The 10,133-nt window shown below is 34.9% G+C and overlaps 1 protein-coding gene across 13 annotated transcripts in view; it reads right to left on the bottom strand.

Moving 5' to 3' along the window:
• LOC106054289 (nucleolysin TIAR-like) overlaps positions 1 to 10,133 on the bottom strand; it is a 118,533-nt gene continuing 108,400 nt past the window's right edge. For 7 of the 13 annotated variants that reach the window (XM_056018327.1, XM_056018335.1, XM_056018337.1 and 4 more), the window contains 6 exons: positions 9,887 to 10,025; positions 8,647 to 8,864; positions 7,824 to 7,933; positions 6,730 to 6,747; positions 5,990 to 6,057; positions 1 to 3,081 (listed from right to left, as the gene is read on the bottom strand). In XM_056018327.1, the coding sequence (XP_055874302.1) occupies positions 6,029 to 6,057; positions 6,730 to 6,747; positions 7,824 to 7,933; positions 8,647 to 8,864; positions 9,887 to 10,025 (514 nt within the window). In that variant the 3' untranslated portion in view covers positions 1 to 3,081; positions 5,990 to 6,028. Of the gene's footprint in view, positions 3,082 to 4,053; positions 4,081 to 4,237; positions 4,271 to 5,989; positions 6,058 to 6,729; positions 6,748 to 7,823; positions 7,934 to 8,646; positions 8,865 to 9,886; positions 10,026 to 10,133 lie in introns of all 13 variants that reach the window. The other 6 variants (XM_056018334.1, XM_056018328.1, XM_056018329.1 and 3 more) reach the window with 6 other exon arrangements.

The raw sequence follows: 10,133 nt of genomic DNA, 5'->3' as shown, positions 1-10,133 counted from the left end.
TTGACTGTGGAAAAATGATTTTTTTTTATTTACATATACAATGACATTCCCATGTCAAAACCACAATGACATTATAGGATCCTTACTCATCACTTGCTTGAAACATAGGTGAGATATCATTCATGCCAGCCATCAATGTCTTTATTTTATCTAGTAGAGCAAGTTCACAGTCTCAACAGCAAGTAGGCTAACTTAAGAAAACAACTGACAGGGAGCCCATCACTCTATACACACAACATGGAGTTCACTCCCCCAGTGATTGCAGTGCTATTAATAATTAACCAAGGTATTCTCTCTATTGGCTCTAACAAGAGGGGGAAAGGCCATCTACTTCCTAGCAGTTGAACCAATCAGCTTTGAGGTGGTGAACTAGAGGGCGGGGCCAAACAAACTAGGGGTGTTAACATAAAGACAACATACCAAGACAGGTACCTGCATATATTTTTGTATGTGTGTGTGGCTTTAACTTTGGACAAAACTAACACAAAACAATAAAACTTATGGTACTTTGAATGTAGGGTTGAGTCGGAGGAGGAGGTGTCTCAATGGCCGCATGGAAAGAGATGACGGAGGAGTAGAAGAGGGAAGGATACATGGATGACAGGAACAGACCTAGGGTCCATCACACATGGTGTATACATGGATGACAAAGGTATGGATATAATATCCACTACATGATATATGTAATGTTGACATCATGCCATGAAGTTATCTGCATATGTACACATGATCAAATACCTCAATAATGTTCTCATGGAAAAAAAAAAAAAAAAGGGTTCACCTTTTAGAACTATGAGGAGAGGTACCTAAGTCTAGAGCTTCCACATGTGGCCTGTTGTTAGTTCACGATTGCTATTAAATGACAATATAACAGTGTGGAAACCTACAGAGCATTTAGAAATTACAAACTTTCAAAGCTAAAGAAAAAGACAAATTGTTGCATATAATCAAAGTGCTAGCAGCTAGACAAAATGTGCTAGACCAAGGTCTACATCTCCAAGGAAGTAACTTGACAATACTTGGAACTTCAGCAAATGGCAAGGTATTTCACTACTCATGAGACTTGGGCATGAAGAAAGATTCATCCATTGACAATGAGAAGACAACTCTTGTTACACAAGGCCTGGATGATTTTCTCTAGCCATGTCATAATGGGACCTCATTAGTGGGAAGTGCTGGAACTTAAGTGGAATCAATGAGATCACTTTCAATAATTGTTAATAAAAGCACTTCATTAAATACTTCTGGGGGGATGTGTGAAAGCTAGCCCAGACCTGGGAACTATAGAACAGAGAAACCACTAACTGAGAGGAATCACCATTTTGGGTGTTCTATTAAAGACTTTCAAATTCAGATTAGTCAATTTTAGAGTTATCTACACTGTTAAAGAATTTCGCATTTGATTATTTCTTTTAGACACTAAAATTTTTCACAGACTTGTAGGTTTTGTATTAGGGCATTGCTACATCAAAATGTGAGGACAGCTACTAAACTTTAGCATTCTACCGTGGAGGTACGGTAACGCCAACTATCTGGTTAGAGAAATTTCAGATAGGTTTTGAGAATGACACATTAATGAGAGAATGGTTTCAAGGCATCAACATTACACAAAACATAGAGACTCACTTCAATCCATCCTGCACAGACACATAGGCATAGAATAGTAACAGTAACAGCCCAAAACCATTTTTTTTTTTTTCACATTTTTTTTTTATTTTTATAAAATAGATAATTTTGAGAATTTCCTCTTCTAAGTTGATTAAAACAAAAAACACTTGGTCAACTTGGAACTGCCTTATGACATACACAATGACATTAAGAGCTTGAACTATTCCAGAAGGAAACAATACAAATTTGAGTCTGTTGTTTTTTTTTTCTTTTCAAAAATTTGTTACAAAAAAAAAATGTAATTAGAACTTACAAACTTGAGACTCAAATCAATGTTGGTCTATCAATGAATAAGAAACAATTTATTCAAGGGTACATATTCACTTCGACATGAACAGCTCAATAAAGTTACAGTTGAAGAATGGAGGAAATTCTCAAAAGGTCTGACCACTGGGTATAATTAAAGACTTCAGTGATCCTACTTTCTGTACAAAGCATTCGTCACACACTCTCTCTCATCTGTCTGGAGACCACCATGCAAGAACATAAATCTAAGAGCTAAAGGAATGACCACAGACCTACAACTTAATTAGACAATACATTCTAGTAGTCTACCTTTCCAACTTAGGAATTGGATACAACATTCACAATAGAATCAATGTAAATAACAACAAAACCAAACCACGATTCCTGTGCTTGCTACATTGAATACAGCATCAGCAAGCAGAAACAGTTTTAAATTGGTTTCTATCTTTGTAGTTTTTTGTCCCCCTTTCATTAGCAATTGAACAAAACAAGACACTAACTTAGTACACAGTCAGCTAATACAGTTTTTTTTCCTTCCCAGTGGACACAATCTTTAATGTACATTTGACAAAGAAATGTTTTTCATTTATAATATATTTATATATATATGTGTGTATAAACAAGAGACACAATTAGGACAGACATTTGAACAATTAATTATGTAATAAGCCTCACAGTCAACATTTGTAATGATAATAGTAACATGGATCAAACACATTCTGACACATATCCAATGAGCATAGTTTGTCTGAGAAGGAAAAAAAAAGGGGGGAGGCAGGGGGGGGGGGGGGGGTAGGTGGGGGGGAGGGAGGGGATGAAACCAACAAACACTACTAACTACTATGTTGGTCACTTGAATGCCAAAACACAAGACCATGTGAATGATAAAGTCTCATGGCAGCAGTTTCTAGGTGTATGAGTCTTGGAATGGCATTCAGAAACACTTGTTCACTACACCATACACATAATGTCTTCACTAGTCTCAACAGGTTTCTGCACTGTGGGAACATGTCCATGCCTAGTTGATGTGAGTCTTGATATTTCTTCTGGTATTTAAATTTTCTTTCTCTTCATTTATTTAAAAAAAAAAAAAAAAACTTGATTGTGGTCTCCTGTCCAATGTTTCATCTACAATTTTAAATAAAGGTTACTGGGCCGGCTGAAAGCCTGTGAAAAAAAACAAACAATAGAAACAGTTGAGCCAAATAGTCCAGCCTTTTATTAATAATGTAAGTTTCATGGGCTTATTGATATTGCTACGTTAAGGCTTTATCACATTAAGTAGTGGGCTATGTTTAGTGAATGGTCACATTACTGAAAAGATCATTTTGGTCCATTATTTTCTCTGACAAACAAGGTGCCGGGTCGGGAGGTGAACTCAAAGTGAGAAGGTTTATTATACATTGAGAATAAAGTCAGTAAGCATTGATCTCCCCTTGATCTAACTAGTTGAATGATTTGATGGGAGTATAGGAAAAAGGTTCAAAGACAAATCCAAACAAATGTTTGCTTCGACTCTTTTCAGCATTGGTCCACTAAACTAGCTAAACGTGTTGGCTAAAACAAGTTCATTTCACTGTCAATTCTCAGAGAAAGTTCAATGCCTAAAACCACTTTACAGCCCCAGTGATAGTCCTGAATATTTCATCCCTATTACTTACTGAACTAGATATTGATGGTTAGTGTAAGTTAAAACAACAATTCAACAGTAGTGAGTACAACTTTGTGTCATGGAAACATAAGTCAAGAGTTTAGTCTCAACTAGTAGGCCTAATTGTTTTTGTTATTAACAGTGTTTTAATAAACATTTTTATGGAGCTCCACCCCCCCTCTTTTTTTCCTTTTATCCAGCCCAAAATGAGCTTTAAAACTACTTTGCTTAAAACTTGGATCTCTAAGCTCTAGCCAACTGGTTGGAACACCCAACATACCAACTATGACATTAATTAAACTTTATTTTTAATCTTGAATTATTTACATAAATATACAAACCTAGGATATTGAATGGTAACAAATGTATTAAAAAAAATATAAATCATAAAATGTTAATTGAATATGCATGCTAACCACACACACAAAAAAAACTTGTAAAAAAAAAAGCCGAAGTGATGGGTAACATGCAGGAAGAAATGAACTCACACCATCGCACTAGAATAGGAATAGAATCTGTTGATTGAAAACATCTGTTAGACTGGGATGGAAGAATAGTTGGAGCTATTAAGTAGTTGAAGCTTTTAAAACTTTTTTTTTTTTTTTACTATTTGCCAAGTAGTTAAAGACATTGAAATAGTGTTTGGAAGTTAAAGCCAGTTAAGTGACCTACTTTCTTCTTCTTTGACCTAGTTATCAGGGAGACCTGTGAATACAATGGAGAAGGTTGACAACAAAAGGGAGGAGTTTAAACATTTAAAAAAAAAATGATTCCGCCATACAACGGAAGACAATGATCGTACTGGGTATAAAATCTTTTAATGCTTCAACTACTCGTAGGTCAGAAGTTGTTTCTTTTAATGAAGGTCTGACAAGAAAATTATGGAAAGAGATCAACCCAAACATAAAAACTGGGCATGATGAGGCCAGACTTGGAAAGAAAACAAGGGTAGGGTGAGGGAAAGGATAGCTCCTCCCTCCCAATCAAATGTCAATTTAAAAAAGTATTATTTAATGATAGTACATGTGTTATTACTAGAGAATAAGCTATTACAAGACAAGAGTGAGAAAGTGATAAGGGAAGCAACTGAAATTCTCTACAACTAGCAGATCCAAGCATTAGCTACATCTACCAGGAGGAAGTGATATAAAAAGGAAAAAAATAAAAGAAAAAAATATATAAATAAAAAAAAAATGCCCCTATACCAAGCTTAGATCAGTGATTTGGCCTTTTTTTTTTTTTTTAAACTTGTTATCAGAACATCAATCTTTGATAACAAAAGATCACAAAGGTTTCAAAAAAACTTAAAGTGTCTTCTACACCTGTGATAATGACAACATGTCCACAGACATGGCACTCCATCCCCCAAATACTTTTGAATTTATATGGAAATAGTTTTTTGTTGTTCATTACAAGAATAAAGAAAATATTTTCTGCTGGTCTATAAACATCAAGTCCAATTAAAATTTAATAATGATTATTTTGTATTCTTAGGTAAGGTGTTCAAATATCATACAACTAGAAGTCAAGAAATTATTATCATACCGTACTAGTTTATCTAAGCCATCTACAATAATAAGGTAATTAAAACATTAAATATTCATTGATGCTAAATAACTGAGATTATTATTTAAATCTTAAATTGATAAAAAAAAAATTTAGGTCAAATTACTCTTTTATGTAACTAATAGTATAATATTGCATGACTATTTGAATTTATTTCTTTGTAGATAAATAGCCCAGACTTCTTCATCGCAATGTAAAATCCAACAGAATATTGTCCCATGCCCAGGGTCAACACACAGGTAGTACTATTGGCTAGAGTATAATATATGTAGTACAGAGAAGAGAGAGTTAAACAGTGTACAAATAGTTATTATCAAATACATACATATATATATATATAAAGTTGTTTCTATGGTAACATAAATCAGGGGTGCACTCCCCGAACATGTTTCAGCATATTATGTGTGAACACAACTACGGACATTGTTAAATAGTAGCGACACACACACACACACAACAAAACTGTCTCTAAAAGAGCTGGGTTACACATTTTCAAGAGCAGATTATTGAGAGATAGAGAGAGAGAGAGAAAGTACACGTGACCTCTAGTTAGTTGAATACAAAAACGTTTTCGGTCAAGCATAAATGTCCCTCTAATGCCAAGGCTGTCACACACACACACTCAGTGTGATAACAAACATGTGTTAAGGTTACTGAGTAGACAAACTGGCAAATAGTAGTCACATGCGATCCCTAGTGGCACACTTTGAGAACAATCTGCTGTGGAAAAAGCTGGCAACAAACAAACAAAGCACTTTGGAAAAAAAAAAGTTTTGTGTTTCAACTACAACAGGAAATAAGCAGCTTTGTGCATCACAGCAGGCTGCGTCAAAATATACCACCGACTGTCTTACATACCTATAATACCTATGGTTTAACAAAAGGCAACCGCCATCATCATCCTTCAACATAGGAATCTGATTCATCTACATGGCCAGACAAGACAGAGAAATGATCAAGGTTATATCAATGGTGCCATTTTAAGATGGGGACGGTCTCCACAATAACAATAGACTTCTTAAAATTTTTTTTTAGATATGTGAGCTTATGATTAAATTGAAGGATTTTAATACCAGAACAATGTAGATTAGTTGAAATGACAAGAGGTGACAAATGATGATACAAGTTTTCTTTCACTCACAAAAATGACAGACAGTCTGATGAAGCTCCAAAGGCCAACGACAAAAACAACAGGACGAAAGGACTGTCCAAATAAGATTTTATGAGCAGTTTTTGTGAATAATTCCTTAAAACCATCCCTTTTCAGAGTTTACTATGCAGTGTGGCAATTCAAAAGGAAGTCGTCAGATTTTATTAATGTACTTCCTATCAAATTATTGACTTTAAAAAAAAAGCTTTACTTGAAGAACGGTATAAACATGGGAACATTATTTATGCCACATCAAATTGAAGGGAAACAAAAGCAACAAAGTCGAAAAAAAAAAAAAAAAAATATGTAAAGAAAAAAAAAACTTAATTAAAAAAGGAAAACGATTTCTTTTAAAAATGGAAAATAAAATCCTGTAAAATGATGGTTTTAAAAAAAAATAAATGTGGAAATCAAAGGAAAACAATGAAACAAAAAAAAAAAAAAATACCATAATTGTCACTATCTCCTAGTAAAAAAAAAAAAAGAGAGAAATAATTAACATCAATGGTAGTGTATGAGATGATGACAACAAGGAAGTTCTGATGTTTACTTATGAGACTTCAAGTCAACTGGGATTTTTTGGGAGGATGGGGGAATAAATTATTCTGCATTTCTTTTTATATACTCCAGGATTAAACAAAATTTGGATTTGCTTTTGTATTGAAAAAAACAAGAAGAAGCTGATGAATTCATAAGCTTCTGGAATGGTTGCTGCACTTTGATAAGTTTATAAGAATTTGTGTTTTTATTCAGATGTAAATTACAAAAGATCATTGAGCCAAATCTATTTTTTTTTTATCTAACAATAAATGAGATTGGCTACAAACTTTTTTTTTTAACAAAACAAAAAATCTATCATAACTATCGGAAATTTGTATATTTAACTAGACAAATTTTTTTTTTTTTTTGTGCGTAATATCTGACAAATTTGAAATTTCCTACAAATTGACTTTCTAATGACATGATTTTCAAAATGACAAGTCTAAGATGTCTCTACTTGCCACAATACATGAAGCAGGCAAAAAGCACACACACACACACATAAAAATTATCTTTAAAAAAAAAAAAGCTAAACTTTCTAATGGTTCATTTGTAACTCCTGATTTTTTTGAAACTAAATGTTAAAAATATTTCTACCTAAGAAGCTTATGGAAGTACATTCTAAATGGTGATAAAAAAAATGGAAAAAGAACAATGAAGAAAAAAAATTTAGGAAACATTCAATGCAAGCTAATTACGTGGCAAGTAGAGACACTCTTAAGTTAACACGTTTCATTTAGTGGTTAAGTAACATGTCCAGCAAGCTGGGCTCACACTTCATGTCCAGCAAGCTGTGGGGGTGGGGGGGTGTCACACTTCGGTTATCTTGTTATTTAGAAATGGGTGTCTTTTTTTTTCTTTCTTTTTTTTAAAGTGCATTAAATAAATGTAGAACAAAGAAACGTTGTTTTCAAAGCCAAAAGGTTTTAGTCAATTGGTCTGGATGACCTGCGGCCATTTCACTGATCTATGAGTCTGGTATAGGTAAATTGTCACTCTCACCCTGCGCCATGGGGTAGCCGACCATGCCCTGGCCTTGTCCAGTGAACTGTTGCTGTTGACCAGGCTGGACCTGGATGCCTGCATATTGGCTCATGGGGATATTCATGCTCCTGGAATACAGACACACATTAGGTTTGATTAGATTGGCCAGAGTCAACGTTTTCAACTCTTTATATCAACTGAATAGAAGTATCAAAACTTAAATATCAACTGTATAGAAGAGTTGGCTTAGAACTTTTTTGGGGGGTTTTACTTCTTTTAGTAGTGTTTTATTCTGATGGGCTAATTTTACATTTTTATAATTTTTTAAAAATATTTTATTTTAGCCTGCGCCCCGAGTTGTGTTTCAGTGTTTAAATAGTTGATCAGTATTAGAATTCATTAACTAGTGTTAATACTGAAAAAAAAAAAAGTTTAAAACTTAAAAACAAATTTTAAGGCAACTTTCATGGAACAACAAAGCAAATTAATGAGCAGCATGTATTTGAAGGACTAGTATTTGACAACTACATAAGCATATTTTTGTTTTTGAAACAGGATTTTGTATTGTTCCTCAGCTGAATTAGTTAATGCATGAGCAGATTTATTTGCTGCTGAGAAAACATTTGCATATACGCCACAGGATCTCTGTTGATGTAGTAGAAACCCTTTTCAACTATTGCTTTACTTTTCAATGTTCTTAATCTCATTAGGACTGAGACCTTTCCTTTTGAAGCTAAAGACTCAGATAAACAATCTGAGTCTAGTGCTATACAACATGCAGGTGGGTGATGTAAACAGCTTGTACAGCAATTTTTAAAATCTTTGAAATACTTCGACTTACCCATAGGCTTGATAGCTTGAGTACCCTGGCCACTGGCCATGTGCAGCAGGAATGTATTGGGTGGCCTGCGCAGGTACGGTGCCCTGGTATGTGGGGGCAGTGGCTGCATATGGAGTGCCCTGGTAATATCCCATGTTATAGAATTGGCCATAGGGATTAGCAGCTGGCGTGGCTGCAATAGGCTGTTGCTGCTGTGAGGGTAGCATAACTACTGGAGGCTGAGAGAGAGAGAGAGAGAAAAACAAAAAGATTAACACCACATAAACAACAAACTCATTCAATAATCTACACTCCCCCACCATACATCTAGCAACAAGCTCATCCAATAATCTATACATACATGCTAGCAACACAATCTATTCAAACTAACATTTCTTCAATATAGAAAATGAAAAATGTTTTTTTAAAAATTAGTATTTAATTTCCGTTATCTATTTACAAACAATACAATTTTTTCATATGGATAGCTTCTAAATAAAGAAACTCATTAGGGCTCATTAAATATGGGGTGTGTGTGGTGGCTTCAGAATCTAGGGGTTTGGTGGGGTGGGGGGGGGGTCTCAGATTTGAAGCTCTGCGATAACTGGGATTTTGAATTTCATGATTTTAAGAATGCCCCTGAGTCCACTCAACTCTAATTGGTCCCAACATTAGTTGGGGAAAGTACGTTGTTCGCTGTGGTGGCCACATGATATCCTTGTTTAACATTAGCTATTGAAACTGATCACCTTTATATCATCTGCCCTAGAGGTAGCAAGGTCTAAAAATGATACTTTGCTTTTACTTTTTTTATATAAAAAGGTATCATTAACTGTATATTCATTATCGTCCCTAAAAAAAAAAACAATGCCAAAGGGCTGCAACTCCTTTTTTCTCTTTCCATTTTCCATAAAATCTTGACAATGTAACACAGTTACCAGAACCGGTCTTTCTAAAGAGCTCGACCTCCAAGTAGCCACCTTACAATTAATGGGAAAATGGGAAAGGAGGTTGAGCCAGCAGGTCAAGAGAAGCTGGCCACTCAAGTGAGAACTAGGAACTCACTCTGACAAGGAGAGGACATTCCTCACTGGTGTAAGCCGTGCTAACAACAAGAATACCCAAGATGTCTATACTATTATAGGGCTATGTGGGCCACTTGTACAATGACTAAAACTTGGGTGAGTAGCAACTGGCATGATGACTGTCTCAAAGAGTGAGTAGCTACCTACATAAAAAGATTTGCTTAACTGAAACTTACACTGCTGGATGTTGACTGTTGACTGGAAGGATTGGAGTCATTGGACTCTTTGCCCCAAGAGCATTTGACCGGTTGATCACTGACAGTGGTACCATGGACGGCACAGATGGCCTGTGTGGCTGCTTCTTTTGAGCTGAACCTACAAAATAATAAGTATAAGCAATTGTGTCAGTACATACACATACAGAGAACAAATGTGTGAAGTGAACTAAAACAATGTTGTCTAGATAATATGAAACAGATAGAT

Source organism: Biomphalaria glabrata, chromosome 1, assembly GCF_947242115.1.
Source record: "Biomphalaria glabrata chromosome 1, xgBioGlab47.1, whole genome shotgun sequence".
NCBI classification, from domain to species: Eukaryota; Metazoa; Mollusca; class Gastropoda; family Planorbidae; genus Biomphalaria; species Biomphalaria glabrata.
This window is presented reverse-complemented; position numbering and strand designations above follow the sequence as displayed.